Here is a 26,708-nt window from a genome sequence, read left to right on the forward strand (position 1 = left end):
GATGAAGAGTGAAGTGCCGAATTTCTGTGTGTTTTATGGAGCACAAAATAAAGACTTTAATGAGAAAGAAAATAACCTGACAGCTCTCCATTACTAGTCAATTTAGCTGTCCATAAGGCTGTTACTTACATAGCATGTCAATAGAAACAAATCTGCTTTATGTATGGAAAAAAATTATGAACAGAAGGAAACAAATAAAAAGCACAGTAGGTGTACACTTTGAAAGCAAGCTTAGTAATAGTCATTACTAGCTAATGTTCTAATTTTTGTTATAGATACAAATGGTTTAATTTGGGTTCTCAATACTCATATGAGACAGAAAACCAAAGCCAGCCCTGTTGCCTGAAATGTATGTGCTACATCAAGGAATCTTTTGAATCCAGGGTCAGAACAAACCCAGAGGCTGGGCTGGTGGAGGCTGGCTGGGCTGTGGAGATGATGTATTTGATCACTGCCTTTAAGAATGGAAACAGGAAAAAGTGTGGAACTCCAGGCTCCATGTATCTGCTGGGTGGGGCCACCTTATAAGCAGTTAAAAGACATTAACACACTAATCTGACCCCAAGGCCAGACAGAAACTGCATTTGCTCATCCTTGAAACCCAAGCTCTTACTCCTTGCACTGTCTGGCATGTGCTCAGCAATATGGAGAACAAGAAGTGTTTAGAGGGTGCATGTCATAAATGCTCTTGCAACATGAAGAAAAGGTAGAAAACCAGGCAGCCCCAATTTTTTATTTTTGTGTTGTAAGTGGGGCTCAGTCACAGATATTCCTGTGCACTTCTAAAACAGTGACCTGAGAGAAAATAAGCAGAAAAGTGTAACAATAAATATGAAGGTTAGAATTAAGGGTAGGATTTTGTGAATCATTTATACAATGGTCACCATTTCTTTTTTACCCAGCAAGACTGCTTAGATAAGGGAATATTATTTGGCACTAGCTCCAGTGTTATTTGTGATAATGAACACAAACCCCATCTGTAATGACAACATGATGTTTCTTTCTGTAGAATTTCTTTCCTACATTTGAATCAAACATTGATGAAAGCTCTGCTGCCAGCAGCTGTTCAGAGACAATTTAATTCCAGCTGTGATAATTCACCGTGTCAGACATTGGCTGTTATATGTTGATACAACAGTTCTCCAGATTTGCATTTTTATCAAAAGGAACAAATGTTTTGAACATTTCAGTACAGATGGCATTTAACCATGCACACAGGTTTTTTGTTTGGTTGTTTTTTTAATATATGTGTAAGATATAAATATTTGAAAAGTTAATAACTTCAAAAACTGTGATTGGTAAGATAAATCTCACAAATGTTATACCATCTTTTGGTCATAACACCACCTTTCTGCAGTCCCAAATTGCATACTATTCAGGCTCTTTTTACAGACTGAATAGCCCAGTGATTTGGATTTCAGGCTACTTCACTAAGGGGCTTGATTTCTTCTTAGATTACATCTATTTTATTCTCAATCTTATGTCTATGTTTGGTTTTTGTGTTTTGTTGTTTTTTTTTTTTTAAAGATGTATACATATTTGGATAAATTACACACTCAGAATTAAATTCAGATTTTAAAATGTTAAGGTATTCATCAATTTACCCTCCCATTTGTAGCTATAAGTATTAAGCTATAAGTATTAAGATGAATGCTACCTTTCTAAGTAAAAGAATATATTATTATCTGGCTGTGTTATATATTTCTGCAGCTGTCCTGGAATTATTCTGTTAGATGGGGAAAAAAGATCCTGTTCTTATAGTAACTAATATCTCATAAATATGTCAAGTAAAGAGAGGTTCAAATGTACCATAATAATACTGATTTCACTGAACCCTTTTGCTTGAACAAGGAATAAAAATATGATTAAGTGTTACTGTTCATATTAAAGCGTGAACCTTACTTTGCAATTACTGCATTACAATGTATTTAATTATAGTGGTTTTGCATTAACATGAATGTAGCTTTCTCGGTATTATTTTGGGCCTGAGCACTGCTGAGCTAGAATCCCATTTTATTTCTGTAAATAATGCCTTAAGAGTGTAATCTTAGAGCACATTCAGGCTTAGAAGCCACACATTTGCTTTATGTTTTCTGTCTCTATGTCATGATTACTACGACTCATTTTAAAGCACCTTAAATATTTATTGAAATAATATTTCAAGTGTTAATTACAGTGGTAATGAAAACAGCCAAATGCCACATATCAAGAATGAGTGTTTATCCGTATTGTTAATGTGATATGTTAGATTTCATTAAGCAGTAATGGGGTAGCAAATGAGTCACAAATTACAGTTGCATCTGTTACTAGACCACATTAGTGCCAAAATAACTGCAAATGCAGCCATAGGGTTATGTTCATTAGCCAACCACTTCTCCTGGCCAATCCATCCTTTGTGTTTGTGAACCACGGGGTCCTTGAGAAGAAAAATTCACACCTTTTGTAATGTAGCAGTGGGGAAGTCAAACATCTCCCTAATCCAGGCCCAGCCTTCCCATCCAGAATTGAGTTACAGCCTTGCAGTTGGCGGAGATGGGCACCGTCTCAGCAGACTCTGATGGTGCTGCAGACTGCAGCAATCTGGGACCCCATCATTTCTGGTGTGAGACCAATAATGACAGCTGACAGGTTCTATATGCAAGCAAAGGTTTTCCTTGTGTTTCAGTTTCCATCCTCTCTCAAGCGGTTATTAATTTATATCATCATTAACAGTTTGAAGGATGACAATTTGCAGCAGTTAATGAGATCTTTCACTGAACTTATCATTTTTAAATTAACTGGCATTAAGTCACTCTTTGAAACAATGTAATTAATACATAAAACAATTCTCCCTTCCGCCCCAACCTGAATCCTGAACTAATGCAAACAAACAAATCCCAGAGCAGCCTTGCATGTCCAGAACAAGACAAGAGTGCCTATTTTAGGATTGCCAACTGCCCAATTTGATCAAGGCAGTCCTGATTTGGGTACATTTAAAATGGCCTAATTTCAAGCACTGAATTTCTATTATTAAGTAGCAGTGGACCTGAAATAATACATGAAAGTTCATTTAACTCTCAAAAAATTTGAATAAGCGTAGCTCATTTGTTTCCCAAATAAAAGTCAGCAACATTGAAGCCAGATACAGACTCTGAATAAAGATTATCTTTGACAGACACATGCACACGTACAAACATGCACAAACCCTGAAGATAACTGGCAGTAAATGTTTTGCTCAAGGCATCTTAACAGGTGTTTAGTTCATAACAAACCTACTGTTCAAACAAAGCTGGCTTGCTTCAGAAAGCACTGGAAGCTGCTGTAATCACCCTCACGCTTTCATACATCTCTCCTCCAAATTGCAACCTGTGTTTAAAAGGTTTCACTGTATTTTGGGGATGGAAAAGAAATAAAGAATGGTCATATTTCATGTTTGTTAGCGGATAAAAGCAAACAAAAGATGTGAAATGGTCAGTGCTGAATTCCTGTTGTGTGTGTGCTACGAAATTGTCAGTGTTTTATGAAGCGTGAGAGTAATGTAAGCTGTTTGTGCTATTTTACTAACATATCAATAAAGGGGCAGTTTGTTATTCAGCCAAATCCAACGTAGCTGATATTCGGACTAACAACAGACAGATGTTGCTAATTAAGTACACATTAAAAAACTGTTAATACTGATACTCCACTTAAGCCATATGATAATGAGACTTAAATCTTTAATCAGAATGATCCACAGACCCATTCAGCATATGAAACTTAAAAATTTTGTTGGTTATTATAGAATTTGCTTTTGAGAAAAAACTAAGATTTGGACTTCAGGTGTGGAGGTGACTGCTGAGCCCTGTGTGCCCTAACACTGTTTGCCTTGTCCTGTCCTTTTCCAGCAGACGTTCCATACGCCGAGCCTTGGGGACGAGGAGTTTGAAATCCCACCCATTACCCCCCCGCCCGAGTCAGACCCCGCACTGGGCATGGCAGATATACTGCTCCCCTTTCAGGGCCTGGGTGACCAGCTGCCTGCACAAGGAAATGAATTTACGCCTCAGTTTCCCCCCCAGAGCTTGGATCTTCCCTCTATCACAATATCCCGGAATCTCGTGGAGCAGGACGGCGTCATCCACAGCAATGGATTGCATATGGTAGGTCTGGTTCTTTGTGTGTTCCCATTGCCTGATGGTGTCTGTCACATGTAGATCTGGGCCATCTCAGTTTTCCATTGATCCCTCAGATAGATCATCTGTGTGCTTTCTTGGGTGCCTGGCCAAGGTTTTGCCAGTGTTCTGTGTCATGTTGCAGGCGTGATCTGGATGAACAATGACACGTGTGTTCATACACAGCAAACAGTTATTTATTGGATATTACTCAGCTCCCTAAGGCAGTTGCCAAATGGTTAAGGGTTAAATACTGGTGGATTCAGCAAGATAAACATGTTTGTTAATGTACAGTGCAATGTTATACTGTTTGTGAACAGATCTCTTGTGAAGAAGTGGTCAGGCTTTAGAAACACAGAATTTTCATTTTTGGAATGGACTTGGAAGCTCATATCCATTGGCATCATGTGCCTCCAAGTGCTCCTAAAGTTCAAAAATGTGTTATACGGTTGGCACTGGCATCAAGAATTGAAAGACCATAGTGTTGTCCAGGGTGATCTACAACATTTAGAATGAATTGCTTGTCTGTATTTGAAGTGTAGGACCCACATCTGACATCCTTCAGGATATTTTGAGAGTGCAGTATTGAGAGTAGTTCAGAAGTAGAGCCAGACACAGTATGGCAGCAGGAAAAAAGCAATGTGTTTCCTTATATCCTGTATATTCCATGGGCTAAATCTTTATAAAAGGGAATGAATTCATTTTTTTAAACTCAGAATAGAAGTGACAGGGATGTATTTCCTTGACAATACTCAGAAATATAGGGCCATTAAAGGCTTTGTTGTGTCCAGTGCTCTTGCTGGCCATGGAGGCTGAGGCAGGGTGGTCTCTTCCTGGGCTGTGTCTGAGCCCTCAAGAACAGGGAGGCATGGGCTGGGTGTGCAAGAGCTGAGTGGTGGGGACTGTGAGGCTAATTCCAGGGCTAATTAGAACAATCAAAAGCAGGGCTGTGTGGAGTTTCCTGCAGAACCTATACACAGTGCAGGGCTGCAGTCTCCAAGGGAGGTGCGTGGGGCAGCTCCCATGTTGTTGCAGTGTTTCCCTGTGGGCTCAGGGGATCTCCCTGTGGGTTTCTGAGAGCTTTGTGCAGTAACATCCACTCTGCCAGCCATGAGACACAGCTGTGAGCCAGTTTATCCTACTCAGCATTTTAAACTCGGTGCTTACAATTAGAATTAGTTTCTGTGCTGCGTATTGAAGAGCGAGTGAATGTTTAGCTTGAAAAGATATTTTACATCAACTGTATTTTTTTCTGATTAGCTCTTTTATATAGGACCTTTTGCTGAACTTGGCATAGTGAAAATACATATTTACTGCTGGACTGTAATAAAGGTTGTGTTGTTATGTTGTGATTTCTTTTTTTATTATTCTGGCAAGTGAAAATTAATTAAAGATTTACAAACCAACAGGCAGTAAATATTTCTCTGTAATTCTACAGGCTGCTGACTCCATTGCAAATTTCAATATTTCTTTGGAGGTCATGAAGAGTAGCTAGCACTAATGCAGAGTGAAGCACAAGCTGCTCATTACTTAGGAGATACAGAATTCAGTCATTCTGTGGATCCAAAACGGGCACTGCCTAGAACATGCCTTGAAGGATGTGGTATTTGTTTTAGATCTCATTTTGCACTGTACATGTTGGGTAACTTCTGAAGGAAGATCAGATTAATAAAACCTGAGAGTTAAGAATGTTGTGCCTGAAAACAAAAGTAATGGACTGTGTGTGCACGGAATACAAAGAAACTTGGTCAGAAAATGTTGTGGACTGGATTGGTGTTGTGTGTCCCAGTATCACCTCAGTGTTACTGAGTGGTTTGTAACCTGACCCAGTTTTGCCCTTTAATTTTGCAACCTTTCACGGAATGTGATTCTTCCATGAGTAAATGCTGTCACCTTAACAGTACCAACCAGAAGAGGCCTCTAGATTATGTATTCCTTCACTCATCTCTTCTGGTGCTGAATGGGATGGAGGCGTCACATCTTTGCCTTTTCCCTCGACTGTGCAATGTAGAAATGAATGGCACAATTTACATTGGCTGCATTGGTAACATTTGTTCCCATACAGGTCAGTGAAAAGATGTAGAGAAGCTCCTGCCTTCTTATCCCAGTTTTCCAGTGGCATTTTTAGGGTGATTTCCAGTTCAAAGCTGTGGATTGGGAACTTGTGTGCTACAGTTTTGTGGCAGAGAATTGACGAGGAATTGTGTGATTTGATATGGAGGAGCCACATAGCGAGGTTTGTATGTCAGACATTCCCCACAACTGCTTGATTGTTTCATGCTGTGAGATGGAGTGGCCCCTGCCATTGTATTCTACTCAGTAGACTTTTTCTCTTCTGCTCATAAATGCTAGGTAGCTTTGGGAAGTTTAAAAATATTAACAGAGGGTCCTTACATAGCTTTCCCCTGAATTCACATAGCTCTCTTCAGCAGTCAAATTTTCCAGCAGTTAATCTGTATTTCAAAAATAAAAAAATGAAAACATTATATCATATTTTATGTAGAAAATGTGCACTTTATTAAACTGGTAAATATTTATTAATAATATTAGAATTCATCCTTAAATTAGACATTTCATGAATTACCTTGCCTTGGAGCTATAAAAACTTTATTGCAGCAATAAAAAAATGTAAAGGAGGCATTTTGACTATGAAATTTCATTTCATGGTCAATTGAATTTACTATATCTGAAAGAACTAAAGATGGGGTTGTAAAATAATTATGATGTTCGTACACACTTACAGAACAATGTTCTTATCCAGCGATACTGGGATAGTCTTATTTAAACGCTGTATTAATGGTGTACCGCTAATCACTAAAGCTTCTTGGGCTGAATACAAACTTAAATAATTTTAATATTAACTGCATTGAGTTTATTGCTTATCTCGTGAAGCATTAGAGGGCTTTACTGTAAGCAATATTTAATTTAGGTAAATGTAGTCCTACCCTGTTGCAAAGCCTGCTAGAAGCATTTCACCTTGAGAAATGTCATGAGATTTTAAATCACAAATGTTGAAAAATAAAATGGGCTTGGACAGAATTATGATTAATACTGTGTGTCTTTGGCTTTTTTCTATGTACTACCTGACATGTTCACCTATAAACTTGAATGCAGAATTGCCAGAGGCATGGTTAAAAATAGGTTATGTCAAGGTTTTCCTATGTCTCCCTCAGGGTATGGAGTTGGCTAGGTACCACATAATGCTTCTGCAAGTATCTCACATATTACTCACAGGAAGACACACACATGGAAAACAAAAAAGGGAAAGAAAAAAGGTTTAACATATTCTTTATGTACTATTATATTGAAAATAGTATTCATCATGCCAGAAAGATATCTATATATTTATTCTCAGCATAAATGGGACCTAGCAATTACTAAAGATTGTATTGGTGAGTTAACCATTGTTTATGCTATTATGATATATGTACTATGGAAAGAGTGACAATTTGTCACAATGCTGATTAACTTCATTATTATTGGCAACAAACACAACACATTTATTTTTACAGCATTTTTTACCATTTAAAAACAGTCAACAGCAACAAAAAGGGGAGATAAAACGGAGGCAGTTTGATTAATTTTAATATTTTAATAACATGCAAATAAAATTCTGATGTTCAAAAAGGAGTCACTGAAAAATGGAGTGTTGATGTACATTTGACTTCAAAGAATGCACGGATTTACATGATGCAAATATTATCCCTATAAATACTTGAATATAAATAAGAAGAAATCAACAGCAATACCCTCATTAAAAATCAACCCCCAATATTTTATATTAATGCTCTGTTTTCTGTTGAGCTGCCCATAAAAAAATATTTTAATCTGCAAACTGTGGCAATTCTATAAAACTACAAGTTTTGCTCCTGAGGGTTCCTTTTTTTAACACCTCTCTCTAATCTGCCCAGCCTGCTGAGTAGCATTGACATCAGTAGTACATCAATTTCAGAAAGTGGATTATTTTTACTAGACAGCTATTGTGACATATTGGGTCAGTCATAAATGAAAGATATTCATGCAAGCATGCAATACTTGTAATGAAGTCTCACTCTGACCTTCTGTATGATTGATTCTGTAATTTAGTTTTCTCAGGCAGTGCCTGAAATGAAATGAAATCATGTTGAACAAGTTTTGAATACCCACAGTGCACCAGGAGAAGAAAAATCTGCAGCCCCAGAGGCTTGAGAGAGAGCAGCTGAACGATTTATCTCCATGCTATTATAGCCTTTGCCAGCATTCAACATTTCTTTTTTTTTTTTTTTTTTTTCTTATTTGGCTTAAGTACTTAATTCTGCAGGTAGCTGTAAATGGGAAAATAAAATGCTGTTCAGATTTAAAATGACAGGACAGGAGTATGTGCAGGGGACTGATAAAATATCTTGAATAGAACTGACCTTTCATGTAGCTGAAAGTTACTGGGGGATTCATCCTCATAATTACCATATAGATTATTTTTATTTCTTTCCTGCAATGAAACATTTCAGAGAGCAGTAGTGCTGATTGAATGAAAATTGAACTTGTTAACATTCTTTTCAGCTTAGGCTGTTGTACATAACAGAAGGTTAGCTTTGATGAATTTCAAAATTCTCTTTCTGATATCTAAGAAACAGACAGTAAAATAATTGTCTTTTTTCAGTATGATTTTTTCTTTTATTCAAAAACGTACAATTGTTGGAAAAACAGAACTGATAGTTTTATATATTGCTCACTACATTACTTATGCTGTTAGAGAAAATGTGTTTCCTATTTGATGAAGATTTGAGCCTGTTTATATTTTATAATTGTTGCAGTGCTGCCAGTGCAGTCAGGATTCTGCACAGATAAGGCTAATTCATAGTGGAATATGCTCATCTTTAATTATATTAGGAGTGGCACTGTGCTCAAATCAAACACACAATTGTGACTATTGCTTTTATTTGAAGAAGAGACTTTTAAAATAAACACCTCAAGAATGTGGCTTTAAAGAGATGAGGTGCAAATTTGAGTTTATTGAAGGCTGCATACAATAGAAATACTATTAATGTTTCAGAACAGTGGTGCCTTTTACTTACAGCTCAAAATCTTTCTTAGTAGTTTAAATTCCCAAATTACTAATGAACTTTAAGTGAATAGATTAACATAAGACTGGAAAACTAAAAGCTAAAAATGTTGGTTTGAAATTGGCAAAAGATAGTTATTTCACTACTCACATGACTGGGTGCCTCTCATTTATAGTTTTCATTTTCCTTTACAAAGAAACTTATTTCTACATCTTTCTTTTAATACCCAGTCAGTAATCTCCTATCTGGAGAGGATGGAGTAGGTTTTCAATTAATAAAATGTTATAACAACATTGTTTAATGTGTTGCAGATGAAACAGTTATTTCATGGGTCATTAATGTGTTTAACGCCTGGAATGGTTTATTAAAACAAGCCCTTGTTATTGTTATGGATGTGTTTATTGTCATCTGTGATGCAAAATGTACAACAAATTTCACAAGTTTCTGGGTATTAGTTTATAGAACTAGCAATTACTCTTACTAGAAAAAGAGATTCTCTTCTATTTTTTCTTGGATTTCTGTGCTGAGTTGCTAAGCTCAGGCTTTAAATCAGCAGTGTTGGTCTGGCTTGTGTTGGCCTTTCCCAGCAGAAGTGGCAGCTGTTACTGCCACTGGTTTGCAGAATTTGTGGTACCAGGAAAAATTAATCTCAAGCAGCCCTGAATTAAAGGATGCTTGGGCGGCTCTGAGCAGTGACATTTGGCCATGTACAGAACAAGAGGGATGCTCTGGAAATTGAGACCTTTAGGTCTCAGCTGGCAGCTCTGGTGGCTGCTCCCAGCTGGGCTGGGACACAGCTCAGGGCTGGGTGCTTTGTGGAGGAACTTCAGAGTCTTTTCAGAGTACTTCCTTCTTGTTTTGGTGTGGAATGGAATATTTTATTCTCCACCTGATGAGGTAGCTGTGTGTTTTGCAGTTGCCTTCCAGAGCACCTGGGTGCCCAGCAGAAGGACCTTGGGGACAGGTGGGGGACAGGCTGGGAGCCCTGGAGGCAGCAGAGGCTCTGGCACAGGGCCATGCTGAGGCTTTGGCCTGATGGGAGGCTGGTGCTAGCCTGCTAAACAATAGTGTGAAGATTTTCATATCCTTAGTGACATTGCAATTCATGTAGAGTCATTTTTCTGAGACATGCTCTCTTCTCATTGACCAATGAATGGGTCGCCTGTTAATGAGAGAGGGAAATGTCTTCTGCTGTTCTTAAAAATAGGCCACTCATAGTAACTGCTAGAGGGGACCTAGTGGCAGCAGTTGCCAAAGACTGAATAGAAAGTGCTAAACTAAACTAAAAAATAATAAAAATTGAAACAAGTAGGTTATTGCCTATTGAGGTCACGAGGGACTCCTGCATGAAGGAAGAAAAGCACAGTAACATTGGAACAGTTTGGGAAAAGACACTGTGACTATTTTACAGTAATAGTACCTAAATCAAGATCCATCAGCTCCAGAAAATATTGTGAGGTGCTATATGAATCTGGGGTAAAGGATATAGCTCACTGGGAAAGCTGTCAGGAATTGGAGCTGAAGCTGAATGTCTGATGTTCCTAAGAACTGAGCTCAGAAGGAACCAAGATGTCATGTTTCCCCTTGGACACATGGGGAAACATGAGTGGCAATAGCTTACCCAATACTCAGCTTCCACTTCAAGTTTGCATTGAAGAAATGTGAAGTCTCTTTAGTGTTTAATTATTCCATGTTGTCAGCTGGAAGAAAAACCTGCCTAGGTCTGGTAATACAAAACATAATGAGACTGGTTTCTGATTTACTTCAGAAACCAACAAGTAAATGAAAAAAACATAGAAAAGAAAAATCCCCCAAAACATAAAGACAACATATCCCTGAACATAGCTACCAACACTTGTAGCAATTTTCAAACATTAAAATGCCATGTAACCCCTGAGCCTGCCCCTCTGCAATTCCTTGCACAATTCTTGTTACCTTTGATAATGTTTGTTAGTTGTCATGCTCTCTCACACTCTCTCCCCACATTCCTTACTGCATAATAAGGACCTTTGAAGTCTGCCTTTGATTTGGGAGCTGAAGCACCTGAGTTGTGGAGTTGTAACAAAACTGCTAACAGCGTTTATCTGACGTTCTGGGACTTAATTTCAACTATCCGGGGTTTGTTTACAATGTGTCGTCACTGTTTGCACACAGCAGACCTAAGCTTGTACTGCTAATTTGGAGACAAGCTCCTGATGCCAAGAGACTCCTCAGATCAGAGCCCAGATCTGTGATCTGAGTCACACATGTATTGTGATCATACTGTTGGGTGCCTTGTCCAAGAGGAGTGTGATTCAATATGCTTTAAAGTATGGTAGAAGCCTGGGAGGAAGAGAGTGGGGAGTCTGTTTTAAAATGCTTCTACAAAATGGTGTAAAAATTAAATTATGAAGAAGTTGTGAATTGGGTGGTGCTAGAACAGCAGCAGCAGCCACTGTGGGTGGGTGGAGGTCTGTGACCAGCCTGCCCTTGTCTGCAAGAGCAGAAGGACTTGATAGCAAATGAGGCAACCAAGAAGCCTCTCTGGCCTGGGTTGGGGATCATGTGAGGAATCTGCAGGCTCACAGGAGAGTAACTGGGTAAGAACAAAGTTCCCAAAAACCCTCCAGGGTAGGGTGGTGGGGCATCTCCAGTAAGAATTTGAATAAAGAATTCTAAGAATTTCAGAGACAAATCCTTAGTTTGGTACTTGTGTGATTCTGACCTTGCTGTGAGCTTTGTGTGTTTCCTCACCACGTAACACAGGGTTTTGGTGGAGACTCACAGCTGAGCATGCTGTCAGTGACTGCGTCCAGCACAGGCCACAGCACCACCTTGCAGAGGCAGTGAGTCCTGGGACCTGCAGTGGGGTTGTTCTGGCAGATTCCTGGGTGCAAGGCCCTGTCCTGGCACCTTCCTGTTTGGAGCCACATCTCTGGGTGCTGCTGCACTGCCTGGTGTCACTGTGTGCCCAACCCCTGAGTGTGCTTCCACAGCAGAGATCTTCACTCGTGCTTTGCTGGTCTCACATTGCACCTCCCACCCCTGTCAGTGCTGCAAGGAAAGCATTAATGACATTTGCAGTGTGTGCCTTAAACAAGTGCTCAGTGGTGAAAATTGTTGCAGGAAACATCCCAGATGCCTATGCACAAACCAAAAAGGGGCAAAATTTCAGGCCTGGGGTAGGCAGGAGCAAAACTGATACTTTGCATTGCCAGGTTCCATTATCTGTGCAATATATATGCAGTAGATTATGCAGTATGTTATATAACAGGTCTGTGTAAGTGCAAGAAGTGGTACCACAAATGAGTGACTTGATTTTGAGAATGCCTGTCTTGTATGACCCCCACAGTAGCCCCGATGACCCCCAAATAACTTGCTCTGTTTTAAGGAATAAATCAGTGGACCCTCAAGTTCTTTTCATGTTTCTTCTATGGTTTATGTGTTAGCAGAAGAGAGTAGAGGGACTGAATGGGCACACAGACCAAAAAATGGCATGTTCTTCATGTTTTTCAGGCGATAAAATGTGTGTGATCCTCTTGTCACCAACCCATCTCTTAGGTCCAGATGAAGACATACTTTTTTATGAATTGACCTGCTGTTTTTTGTACACTTTTTTTGGGAATCAAATTAGGTAACTTTACTTTTCTACAGAGACATGAAGTGGAACATGGGAGTTTTTTCACTGCCAGAGAAAAGAAGCTGCTGCTTGTAGGATCTCCTGATAACTGCAGTTTGACAGCTCTATTAGTGGTGATGGTGTGTGTGCAAGGGAGAGGAAGGACACTTCTTCAGTGGTGGCAGTACCAAGTGCAACTGTTTTGTATTCTATTAAGTAAGGATTTAATCTCTGACAGAGAAAAGCATCCTGTTAGTTTGATTTGTTTTGATTGGCAGTGAAGTCCAATCCTATAAAAATTTAGATTAATGGATTCTTTTATCTATGCTTTACTTGTGGAGAAAAAGAATATTGAGGATTTCTTCTAGAGATATGCTGACATGACTAAAAGTAAAAGGGAGTAATTTACAGTCAGGGACAACTGAGGATTTCACTCCTTACATTGCAGTGCATTTGCTTCAACTTAAATACATCCTTTAAAATATTGCATCAGCTTATGTTACATTGACAGTGATGAATTCCTCAGGCAATAGAATATATAATAGTTTAAGTCAACTTCTGAAACCAGGACACAGTGAACATAACCATAAATGTTGGATTTTGCTTAGTTATTCCTTAATTATTTTGGATGGCAGATTTCTCAATTCCCTTAAACTATCTCATGCAGTGTGGGGTGAGAGCCCAGCCCTACATCCTCCTGTGGACACTTCCATGGGGCATTTTCATCAGTCCTCACATGTCCAGAGTCTCACTGGAGGTATTGCATATTTAAATGATGGAAGGCTGTAGACATTGATTTTAATCAAGACTTCAGTATTGCTCAAAAATGTTCTGAAAAGTAATATCCTAGTTATATTTTTAAATGTCTTGTTGAATGTTCCCAGAGATTAAAGTTACATCAGGGTAGGAATTCAGGATAGAATTACTGTATGGAAATGATTCTTAAAATGCAGGGTAAGTAAGTGAAAATTAGGACATCTCTCAATGTAATGGCTGGGTGCATTTATCTGTCAAAATAAATACTAACTCTATTACAAGCTATACTAAGTACTGGATGCTTAATGAGTTGCTAACAGAAGAGCAAACTATTTTTTATTAATATAATTTTTTCACTTAGTACTCCATGGTACTTTGGAAAACATCTTTGATGAAATGTATAAATTAAAGCATGGGAGTTGACACATTCCTTTCTTTTTCTTTCATTTTTTTAAATCTCCTTACTCCATTATTTGCTTTCTAGTGTCTGTTGATGCATTGATATTTTATATAGTTTCAAGAACTTGTTCTTTTACAAATGAATGTAAAATAAGCTGTACCTTTGTCATAGGCTGTGAGATGTGTCCTTTAGCAATAGTACTAAATATGACTTTCATGGCATGACTGTCTGAAGTGATTAGAAATGTTGAGAGTAGGACAGTTTGATGGACAGATATCTTTATGGTTGCTTTGATGAGGCCTTCTATGAACCAAGTGCTGAATGTCTTTATAATGTGTGCAACAGGGCGGCGACAGCTGTGTAAGAGATTTTGGCTACACAGTCACCATACAGCTGTTTTGAGAAGGGGAAAACATTTTGGACTATATTTTGGTTTTTTTAAATCCAGATATATAATTAGAATTGTGAAAGGGTAAAAATTATTTGGGTTGGAAGAGGCCTTAAAGATCATCTTGTTCCAGCCCCGTGCCATGGGCAGGAGACCTTCCACCAGACCAGGTGCTGCCATCCTGCCTGGTCTTGAGTGCCTCTGTGCAAGGCTTCATCACCCTCACATTACAGAATTCCTCCCTAACACCTTATCCAAACCCCTTGTTCTCCATTTAGAGCCCGTCCCCCTTGCCCTGTCACTGGAGAGCCCAGAGAGGTGCCAGTGCTGCCCTCAATAAATGTCTCTGTACCTGAGGGGTTTGTAGCACTCATGTAGGATGACAACAGATTGATCTGAGTCAAAGCCATTTCAGCCTGCAGAGGAATGAGACAAGTTATTTCTCTTTTGGTTTGGTTCCACACATCATGTCCTTGTCTGATTATCATGCTGAGTAAAGCAAGGATTGAGCTTTGCCTGACTCGTTTTGAGATCACCAGGTTTTGTCTAACTTCAATCCAAGGCTGCAAAGCAGATCAGGCTCAATCAAAACTTGATACTGTCTGCTTGAGGAGCTCATGAATTTTTGTCAGAATTGATCTCTTGTTTTTGCTTAATGTTACAAGAATCTTGAATGCTTTTAATACTTGTGTATCACATTTACTTTGGGTAAAGTTTATGTAGAAGAGCTTGTGATATTCTCTGAAATTCTCCCAGTAGTCTCAGTGGGTTATTTCTGGATAGGTGAGCTTTTCAGTTTTCCTACAGTAACGTAATTAGGATGGCATGTGGGTGCTTCAGTGCACTTGTATTTCCATGTGTGCTTCTGATACAGGATTATTTTCGTTGTTAAACATTTCTCTGATTAACATCTCAAGCATAATGAAATGCTACTGATCCCTTCAGTTTGGTATTGGCCTTTGGTAGTATCACAGAAAAAATAAGAGTAAAAATAACTAATGGAAATTTTGTTTTCCTGGTTTTAGCTCCCTTCTTAGAAGACTTTTGTTTGCTCAGGAGCTATAGGAAAATGCCATGGACTTTAATATTGCTATGAACTAGCCTCCCTGCCTTCTTTCCAAACCACTGTACACACATAAAAAACGGCTCATACTTCTTTGTCTGAAAGCTCTGGTATAGGAACCATAGGTTGTTCAGGGCCACAGCACTGTACCACAAAGCAAAAAATGAACACCCTTTTCCTTTCTTTTTATAATATTGATCAGCCATATAAGTTAAACTGAAAGTGCAGAAAATACATTGGTTTTTGTTTTCATATGGACATATGAATAATAAGGGACTGGATATTATATGAAACATTTTCTTTTGCATAATATGTGTTATCAGTTTAGTTCTAAATGGCCAGTTACAAAATATTGTTGTTGCCATTCCTGGATTTTAGTGAAGCTCTTGAGATTGAAAAAAAAAAAGGCTAAAGAAATCAGGAAAAGATGCAGAAAAGAAAAACTGAAATTAAGTAAGTGGATGCAGAAAACCCACACAAGCATCAGATAGTGTCAGAAAAAGGGACAGTTAAGAATTCATGGGCTTGTGTATAAAATTAGATTCTGGGTCAGTGCAAGTCAAGAGAATTTAGTCTCAATAAAATCATAGATGCAACCGAAATGACAAGACTTGGAGTAAATGGTTTGTAACCCTTGTCATCACATTTTGTTGCCTGAGTGTAAAGGCCAGAAAGGCCTGCATTGTGTAGCAATAAAGGGAGAACAAAAGCAAGGCTTTCAGGGGTAGAACACCTCCAAGAAAGTACTGGCTGCACAATAATGAAGAAAGTTAGTTTTTCTGAGAGAAGGTTATTCTGATCCTCTTCAGCTTTGCTGGAGAAAGCCAGCAGAGTTTTTCTTCATGCAATAAAGTCATGTCTGTAAAATGATTGGAGTAATGGGCAGAGTGATATCGTTTCACAAAAGACTTTGAATGACTTCCAGATGCCACTGCCAATACAAGTCACAATCAAAATGACCCTGTAGTTAACAGCAGTAAATTTTCACAGAAAGGTGCCCTGAAGCAAATGGGTATTTCAGCCAATAAGTCTGATGTTTTGATCTTTCTGTATCAAGTGCTCCACTTTTGGCAAACACAGTCATCTCTAAGGAACTGCCGTCCTTTACTGAAAATATTAAAAGCATTTAAGAAGTAGGAAAAGCAGTGTGGTGGGGTATGGATGATGAGCCAAGCTGGCAAGGGCTGGGGAAGCATGGGGAAAATGAGGGTGAGCCCTGGGGCACAGGGTCTGGATCATGAGCTGGTGAGGTTAACTTGATCTCTACTGGACCCAGCTGCACATGCATTTTTATGCTAAAGAAGGACTGGTTTTTACTGTATAGGCTTCAGCAGAAAGAGACACAACTGTCTAATTCAGAATTAATATGATTTACTGTTACAGGGAAACCGTGAGCTGCAGTATTTGTGTATAAAGATCCATGGGGCAGGGTGTGCATCTTCTCTAACACATGTTGCTTCTTTGTATGGCCACCCTTGTCCCAGCCAAGGAAAGGCTTCCAGGAGCACAGAAACACTGCCTCTGTTGAGGGCAAAGTTATAAAAAGTAAGGGAAAGTCATTTGGGCTAAACTTTCACCTCCATGCTGACACAGATTTTTCAAAACTGGTTTTTACTTATCCATACTTAATAAGAGAGCACCAGGAAGGTCAGACTCTGTTGTGGAAGTCCAGTGGGCTCCCACAATTGCTGTTTTGTTCTGTGTCATTTCATTAAGGATCATTGCACCTGCTACTAATTGCAATGTGGCTTATTAATAATGAAAGAGTTTTCAAAATCTAATTTATTTCTCATGTTTCTGGCTGCTCAAACAATGACTGTAGATTAATCAGGTTGCTGAATCAATTTGTGAGCTATTTATTCTCTTATTAACTTTTTAAAAAATCTTCTTTTCTGTTTACATGTTCCTTCATTGTGTATTGATCTGTGTGTGGTCCCAAAAAAACCCATAGTTTTCATAGGCAGATTGCAGCTGACTTTACCTTCAGGGTCTTGCTTCTTTTTATTTACAAATGTGGTAAATGTTGTGCAGATGTAGGAGACACAGTTTGTGCCCTCAAGAAACAGTAGAAACCAAACCATGCAAGTGCTTGTGTTTCTGAGACTTGGAGAAAAATAAAGTCGGTGATTTGTACATCGAATTTGTACAAATTTTGCTACTTCCACATGTTTGATTGTTGGATTAAAGATAAAAATGTGCAGTTTTATGTGCTACTTGCCAACAGGAGTGTTTAGGATTACTGGACCGGTTCTCCAGCCTGCTGCAGTGAGTGCACTCCAGACCAGCAGGGCAGTGTTTTGTGTTTAAAACAGATTTAAAATCCCACCCAGACAGGACTGGTTTGTATCCACTGCTGTTACTTGTAATGGCCAAGAATAACTGAAACTCAGTAGAGGAAGATGCTTTTCTCTCTCTCTATATATCCCCTCATCCCACCCCAATTTTGTTTACTTTCTGACAACAGTCTGTGTCTCTTCATTTGCAATGTTTTCCTGAATCCTCAGTCATCCTGTTTCCCTGTTGTTTATGTGGGTATTTCTCACTACATCAAGAGAAAAAATGTTTAAAAACAGACAAATGTAATTTCTAGTCAAAGCACAAAATAAGCAGCCTCAGTTGAGGGGAAAAGAGAAGTCTGGAGCAATTAAAGTAACTGTTGTTACACTTAGTTTATTAATAATATATTCAATTCATTAAAAAGAAAGGAAGCAAACTGCATGTTGATGGTGTTGGTTCTGTAAGCCTGTGAAAATAACTTCACCTGCTACTGCTGTATAGTAACTGCTAATATCTAAGCAATGTTTCCATCTTTTTTAGGATCAGAGTCACAGCCAGGTTTCCCAGTACCGCCAGGACCACTCTCTGATTATGAGATCCATTGTGCACATGACTGATGCTGCTCATTCGGGAATTATGGCTCCGTCCCAGCTCACCACCATTAACCAGTCTCAGCTGAGTGCGCAGCTGGGGCTGAATTTAGGAGGCACTAATTTGCCACACACCTCTCCCTCCCCTCCTGCAAGTAAATCAGCCACTCCTTCCCCATCTAGCTCCATCAATGAAGAAGATGCAGATGAATCAAACAGAGTAAGTTATTCCATGTGCTGCAAGCCTCACACATCCACACACTGGATTTGCATGGCTGCAGCTGCAATGTGGTCATTTAAAACACAAATATTACAGTAAAGTGGAATATGATTAATTTGCTGATTACCTTCTTTACTTAAGAAGTATCCATACTATCATCATAATAATGAACCTAAGACTAGACAGATATATATAGATATATATATGTGTACATATATATATATATGTGTACATATATATATGTGTACATATTTATTTTTTTTTTTCTTTTGGTCCAATATGAGTCAGGTTTTCAGATCTCTTGAATCTCTTCAGACATCAGTCTTGGACAATTTTCTCATTTTGGTATTCTCTGGAGTCATGTAAAACATGGATGTGTATGGAGAGAAGTAAAATAAGGTTTCTTCCAACTGAAAGTTTAGTTAACTTATATCTTCCTTTAAATAAACCTCTTATAAAAGGAAAAAAATACTGACCTAATGAAGAACAAATGTTCTTATAGCAGTATATGTAAAAGCCTAATTAAAAACTGTTCCATTAAAGGTTTTCTCATTGAGTTGATGGAAGTTACACATGTGGAAAGCCCATTGTACAGGATCCTCAATATATCAAAGTAAATCACTATCATAGACAGATATATCATACTACATATCATATTTAGATGCACTTGATCCCCTTGTTGCAATAATCTGTGCATGGCTCACCGAAGGAGAGTTCAGGGCACGAGCACACACAGGGAGCGGAGCTGCTGGATCCCCATCCAGAGGACAGAGAGGGGCTGTCAGTGCCTGGCCAGAGCACAGAGCTCCCCCAGGGGCACCTGCCCTGCCCTGGGGGAGCACAGCCAGTGCTCTGCAGGTGGCACACACTGCCCAGGTGCTGCTGCTGCTGCTTTTTGCCTCAAGGGTGGGATTTTTAACTCCTGGCCCATGTCTAAGTTGCCGATCTAAGCCTGGGAACTGGAAAATGCCTCCGAGCTTTTGCCTTTTGAGTCTTAGCTGCTGAGATTGGATCTTAAAGGAAAAACATAGATGGTCTCTTCAAAATATGCTATGAGCTACATCTTAATATTTTTAATACAAATTAGCATTGGGGTGTCCTTTTTTAGGTCTTGTAAGATGTGACTCTCAGAGCCATGCTTAGAATGAGTAGTAACTACTCATGATTTAGTTCCAGTAGCTCCAATGAGATTATGCTGAGGCTAAACACTCTTTGCTAGAGAGAAGGGCCTGCACAACAGGACTCTCCCAAGTGTTGCCTACATAACAGCTTTATCCATATAATATTACCACTGACTGTAAATAATTGTTTTGCAATTTATCTGACTTACTTAATGCATTTAGTGACTGTTCTTGTTCTTACTGTTTCTTAGGCTACTGGAGAAAAAAGAGCTGCCCCAGATTCTGGCAAGAAGCCCAAGACCCCAAAGAAGAAGAAAAAGAAAGACCCCAATGAGCCACAAAAGCCAGTGTCAGCATATGCCCTTTTCTTCAGGGACACACAAGCTGCAATTAAAGGACAGAACCCCAATGCTACGTTTGGAGATGTTTCAAAAATAGTGGCATCTATGTGGGACAGTTTAGGAGAAGAACAAAAACAGGTAAATTGATGCAGGGTTGTCTCACAAGAAGTAACAATAGTAATCCATGTAGAAAAATCCTCCTACCTCTTCTCTGAGTTGCCCATGCTACTTGCTGATGTAGAACTCCACCTCTGTAATGCTAAACTGAGTTTTGAACTTGCTGAAGACCCGGCATCTTTTATTTTTTTTTCTTTGTGAGAGCTGACAGGTAGTGTTAAATGACTGTATTTGTCTTTAAATTTTAAAGGGCAGTTTGTAAAAGAGCTCAGGTTATAGTGTCCTAGAGTCCTCTTAAAACCATCTTTTGATGATTCCTATTTCAAAGCCCTTGTTTCCTATTAATAAGTTAGAAAAGAGGAAGGTACAGCATATTTACCATTTCCTTTGATCTGCCTTATGAATTTGTTACAAAGCGTGTTGATTTCCAACCTTTGAAGCCAATCCTCTGAGTCTCATTACAATGTTGTGTGGGAAATGCTATCTCCAATTCCAACTGGGTACAGAGTGATGAGTTTTGTACTTCCTTGAGGGTTATTCTTCTTTCTATACACATGGAACTGCGGCACATGGATTAAAGGGGGTTAAAAATACCCCTTGTTTGTTCCCAATAAGAGTTAATAGAAGCTTGTAGGGGAGGACAGGTTTCCAGATTGGACACCTTTTAGCAAGAGATGAGTGGTACTTTTTTCTGAAATACATTTAGAAAATTTATTCTGATCTAACAGATGATAATGAACATGATTTAAAGGTGAACTTTAAATTTAATAATGATTAAAAATACAGATTTAGTAATTTTTGCCTAGCAGTTCTTGTTTAACTCAGTGGGATTCTCTCATGCTGACTTTGGGGCAAGTCCAAGCTCTTTGATCCACCTTTTTTAAAGGTGTACAGATTTTCTTATATGTAGTTCAAATATCTGTTTTGAAAATAAATGCACAGGTGTATTCTACTATTCTAGCCTACTGCTGATACATTTTGGCATTTGTAATACCCAATTTTCTAATAGCCCTGCTGCTTGGAGTCAATAAAATACTGTTTTCTGGGCAAGGAAAGAGTGCATAAGTAGTCTTGTCAATCAGTTTGCTGCTCAGACTGATGTCAAATAGCAGCATTTTGTTATTCCTGATAATAAACATAAACTGTACTGCAAGTCCAGCAAGTAGCCCTGAAAGCCTGTAACCACCTGCAAGAATATTTAGGACTTTCAAATAGAGTGTTTTCAGGGGATTTGGTCTATGTTTTTTGTTTCTGTGCAAGTGATTTTGAGAGCATTCTGGCAAAAGAAAAAATCTTAATAGTTGAAGTTGGTGAAATTGTGATCTCTTTTAATAGGTATATAAAAGAAAAACTGAAGCTGCCAAAAAAGAATACCTAAAGGCACTTGCTGCCTACAGAGCAAGCCTTGTTTCTAAGGTAAGCCTAATGTTGCCTTCAATGTAATTCAAGTTAGCTTTTAACAATAATATTGGAATATGTGGGGCAAGGGGGGGATGTTATGCACAATATAAGCAGAATCATGGCATTTCTGTAATACAGCTCTACAAGATGTTGTGCTGCTGCTTGAACCCTGCTTAGACTCTGCAAAAATAATTTCATCTCTGTCCTGGCATACTAATGATTACCAGAAACCATCTTTGTAATTGTACATCTTCCCTAAGCTGTGGAGGCACTTCACCACAAAAATAAAATTCAGTCATGAAAGATATACTGACCTTTTGACATTAATATTTGCAAGCTGTTTGCAGAGGTTTGTTTTTCCTCAAGTGCTGCTTCTCAAAGGACAGGCTTGCTCTGCGTGAAGTTGGAGAGCAGTTGTTGTGCGACAAAGCTTAAGTATTTTTGCAGGTGAGGGGAAAGAAATGTGTGGTGGCTCTGAATTTGGAGAGTACTAAAAAATGGACTAGCTGGCAGTGAGCCACAAGGAGTATTTTAGTGGATCCTAGTTAAAATAAAACCTGTGAAGAAAACAAAGCTCTGCTGTCTTACTTGAGAATTTGCCTTTCTAGACAGCAGCACTATACAGGTTGCAGTTCTGTTGCATCTGAATACCATAAATGGAAATGTGCTTATAGACATCTAAAATATGGGTGTAACAGTGGGTGATGATGTTTCAACTCCTGAGAATATTTATTTGAATGTACAACTGCAGAACATTAGTAAATCATATGGAAAGTTGCTGTGTATTTTAGCTATTGATTAAAAATACAACATCAGAAATTATACATGTGTTTTTGAAAGCTGGAAGATTTCTTCTTCTTGTGTTAAGAAGCTGTGTTTTTCTGTTGCCTCTGGGACTTAGATAATATTCCAAAAGCCTTTAGAATCACAATGCTAAGTTGAAGATCAGCAGGAGTTCTAAGTACCTTTGAGAGATATTATTTTGTGAATCTTAAGTTCCCTTTTCAAAACAATCAGGAATCATGTATTTTTCCCCACATCCATGGGACCAGGACTACCAAGTAACTTCTGGGTAGATTGCAGGTGGAAATGACACTCAAAGTCATGGTATCTCATCTCCTCTAAATTAAGACATCCTTGCTGTAGCTTTTTCATGTGAGATGTTTCAGGGTAGGGATGGGATAGAGACTTGTGCAGCACAGTTTATTACAGGTAAATGTCTAAAGAGTGTCAGTTAATTGATCATTGGTTGGTAACTGATGGGGTGGGGCGTGTGTGTGTGCTGCTGCTGCCTCCCAAAGAGCAGGGTTTTTTAAAAACATGTAAATATATTGGGCCTGTTCTAGCTCTTTCAGTGACAAAATGTGTGTGACATGTGTGACTTTTTGGTGTTGATCAAGGGCACAAGTTAGTTTTTGTCCAAGTAAGACCTGGAGGTACCATATAGGGAGGCAGATAGAGAGGTGATGCAATGTACTGCTGATCAGTGGTTGTTTTCAGACTGCAGATTGATCTTTTCTGATAGAAAACAAAAGATGGCAAAGGTCTCTGAGTAGCTGTTACTTTTATTACCATGTAAACAGTAACAATGTTTTTTCTGTTGAAAAGACAATTAATTTCTCTTCCAAACACAGGCTGCTGCAGAATCTGCTGAGGCCCAGACAATTCGTTCTGTTCAGCAAACACTGGCATCCACAAATTTGTCTTCCTCTCTCATTCTGAATAGTTCCCTTTCTCAGCACGCCACAGTGTCGGCATCTCCCCAAACTCTTCAACAGCCCCTTTCCAGAGCCATTGCTCCAAAACCCTTGACCATGAGACTGCCAATGAATCAGATTGTAGCTTCTGTCACCATTGCCCCCAACATGCCAACAAACATTGCAGCTCCATTGATAAGCTCCATGGGCTCCAACATGGTGGCAACGCAGTCCTCGTCTCAGCTCAGCCCCTCCATGCAAAGCCAGCAGCACCAGATGCAGCAGCTCCAGCAGCAACAGATGCAGCAGATGCAGCAGCAGCAGCTACATCAGCATCAAATGCATCAGCAAATACAGCAGCAAATGCAGCAGCAGCATTTTCAGCACCACATGCAGCAACATTTGCAGCAGCAGCAGCAGCAGCAGCATCTCCAGCAGCAGATGAATCAACAGCAGATGCAACAGCAACTGCAGCACATACAGCTTCAGCAAATGCAGCAGCAGCAAATGCAGCACATGCAGCACCAGTCCCAGCCTTCTCCTCAGCAGCATTCCCCAGGAGCCCCGCAGATCACTTCTCCCATCCCTGCCATTGGGAGCCCTCAGCCAGCACCTCAGCAGCACCAGTCACAAATACAATCTCAGACACAGACTCAAGTATTGTCACAGGTCAGTATTTTCTGAAGATAAACAATCTTGCAACATGGCTTTGTGTTGATGGAGGGGTAGGGGTAAACCATATTTGGCTGAAAACTGTAAATTGTTGATGGTAGTTATGCAGGGATGCATAACAGATCAAATGATCCTCTAAAGTGTCTATTAGATAGGCAATAAAGAACTACAATGTAGCTGTGTATCATCTTTTAGCTGACTATAAATCGTTTTGTTTAAAAGAAAAAATGCTGTTCTCTTTTTCATGTGATGCCTTTTTAATTTATTTAAGCTTTACCTACAATATGTGAATCAACTGGCCTAAAAAATACCTGGACCTTATGACTGCAAAATGGCCTTTCAGAGTTATATGCTATAGCCCTTCTTTCTCTAAAAGTGAGTAATGCACTTCAAGGCAGTATGAACTCATGAAACCCTTAAAGCACAGTTGTAACTACCTGTAAAATTATGATTGGATTTCATACAATCATACTTGTATGACATGAGTTAGTTGATGGCATTTTTTGTCATGAAAAAATAGAGTAAATCACAGATTTTTGCCAAAGCTCTTATTTTTTTTTCTTTTTCTCTCCTAAATGTCTTCAAAAAAACAAATGCAAGTAACTGGACGTAAATGTTTGACCCAACTTTTCACTTCATTTCTCTCAATAAACCTGCCATAGTTCATAAGAAAATATATATTGACATTTACCTTCTTACGTTAATTCCAATTACAGAACAAATGTGAATATTATATTCTGTGTCAAAGTGATGAGTTTCAGATTTAATACACTGTATTTTTAAAAGGAAAATGCACTTAAATAAAACTGTTATTAAAGAAAGCTAAGATGAGAAATGCAAGTTATTAATACGCTGTAAAACCAGTAGAATATTTAAATGAAACTCCACAACTGAATAATCAATGTAAATATTTTCTTTAAAAGTTGTAAGTTTTCATATCATGTGTTGTAAAGTTTTCATAAATGAGGCTTTAATGTAAACACTGGTAACATGAATTATTAATTGCTACATTGCTTATTGTGTTTTTATGCTGTTTTATACTTTTTTATGAGTTATGATAGCAGCAATTAAGTTGTTTGTATTTTGCTTATCTAAAATAAATGCTTTTATCTTGCTATAGAATAAACACATTTCGGTAAAACTGATGAGCTGTAAGTCTTTGATAGAGAAACCAGAAATATTTCCTTCTGCAAATGATTTCTTGGACATTTTTAAACTTCTTTGGATTTTTATCAGACATTCTGGGTGAACAGGTACCAATGGGAACTTGGCTCTTGTGCCCTCCAAGATGCTCTGCTGTAGAGTTGTGGGCAACTGCTCTGAGGTGTCTGAGACTCCAGAGAGAGAAAGCAAGTGCTGGGGTCACACAGCAGTGATGGTGCCCGTGCTGATGAGCTGCAGGAACAGGGAGGTGAACCTGTCTCTCAGCTGTGATGTTCAGAGATGGAAATCAGCACAAATTGGTTTTGTATCTGAGAGTTCCAGGTGTAAACTCAGCTACTGCTGTGGGCCTCCCTCTGTAAGGCTCCAGCTCCTGCCTTGGGCTGCTCCTGAGCTGTCTGACTTTTATGTTCTCGTTAAGGTAGAATGTGATGGAGTGGGGAGGATGGAGGGGGCAGGTCTTTCATGTGAAGGCTTTGGAAACATTAACATCCAATGTGTTGTCAGGTTATTAGTGCTGTTCCTATATTTTTGCTCTGAACAGAAAGGAGAGAGCCTCTATTTTCTTGTTTCCCTTCTTCTCCTGCAGTATCTGTGCTGTGAGTGCAGCCTGACCACTATCCCCAGTTGTCTGGCATGATTAATTACAGCATCTGTCCTGTCAGAAGCTATAATGAAGAGGTCTTGATAAAAATTGCAAATTACCACTGGCAACAATCTTAAACTGCTTATGATAAAATGAAAATTAAAAACAGCAAGTGTCAAGCCTGAGCAGAATCCTAATCCTGTTTGAGGCATGGCTACCATGCTCAGAGCACAGCCCAAAAATAATGGAGTAGAGATCCCCAAAAAGTTGCAGCCAGACTTGAGGGAAGAGGTACTACAGCATGTGAGTTTCTTCATAATGAATTCATCTTTCAATATTTCATCATCCTCAGGTACTCTGCTTATTATGTACAAATATTGAACAGCAAGAGATTCTAATTATAAATTTATAGATTTCTTGGAGCAGAAGAAATCATATATAAATTGAAGCTTTTCATAATAGGTGTTAGTTGACAGCTACCCATGCTCCTAATAGCCTTAGCATGATATCTAATAATGCCTGGGATGGAGGGTGTTTATTCCAAGTGCAAGGAAGCCTGTCTGCATTAGAAATGGCACAACAGAGGCTGGTTGGGAGAGATTTCGTGTGTGTCAGTTTTAACCAATGTTACGTAACAAAGGAAACCATTTTATGGTCGTTTTTGAAACCTTTAGACAAATGTCTTCAGAAATAATTGCTAAACTGCATGTGACAGTAATTGTGTATTAGTTCTATAATTGTCATTTTGAAGACCTATGAAGTATCGTTGGAAAAATGTCACAAGTGATAAGAGTTAATTACAACTGAAGTCTGTTTTCAACTATTTGCAGCGAGAAGCAGGTGTTATTACACTCATTAAATGGTTTCATAAATCCTGGGTTTTATCACATTTGATTAAGAGCTGCTGAACTACTGATGTTCAATTCCAGGAAAAATAGTTTTAATTACTGCAGCTAAAAAAAAAAGAAAAAAAAAAGAAAATTAATCATCAAGCAGGACCGTACATTTTAAATATCAAAATTTGAATCTTGAAAAACTGGAGCATCTCCCTGCTTGCCACAAAATTATATTTTGCATTACCCACAATAGCATATTGCAGAACATCTTGTGTTTCAAACTGTGCAAGTTTGTGTTCATGTTCCCTAAAT

At 38.8% G+C, this 26,708-nt stretch overlaps 1 protein-coding gene across 3 annotated transcripts in view; it reads left to right on the forward strand.

The window, feature by feature from the left end:
• Positions 1-24,958, forward strand: part of TOX3 (TOX high mobility group box family member 3) — a 73,692-nt gene extending 48,734 nt beyond the window's left edge. For 2 of the 3 annotated variants that reach the window (XM_064723217.1, XM_064723218.1), the window contains 5 exons: positions 3,867-4,118; positions 18,195-18,464; positions 19,837-20,064; positions 21,379-21,459; positions 23,079-24,958. In XM_064723217.1, the coding sequence (XP_064579287.1) occupies positions 3,867-4,118; positions 18,195-18,464; positions 19,837-20,064; positions 21,379-21,459; positions 23,079-23,825 (1,578 nt within the window). In that variant the 3' untranslated portion in view covers positions 23,826-24,958. Of the gene's footprint in view, positions 1-3,863; positions 4,119-18,194; positions 18,465-19,836; positions 20,065-21,378; positions 21,460-23,078 lie in introns of all 3 variants that reach the window. The other variant, XM_064723216.1, reaches the window with a different exon arrangement.
• Positions 24,959-26,708: the final 1,750 nt, after the last annotated feature.

The sequence above is a fragment of the Zonotrichia leucophrys genome, chromosome 11 (assembly GCF_028769735.1).
Source record: "Zonotrichia leucophrys gambelii isolate GWCS_2022_RI chromosome 11, RI_Zleu_2.0, whole genome shotgun sequence".
Lineage (NCBI taxonomy): Eukaryota > Metazoa > Chordata > Aves > Passeriformes > Passerellidae > Zonotrichia > Zonotrichia leucophrys.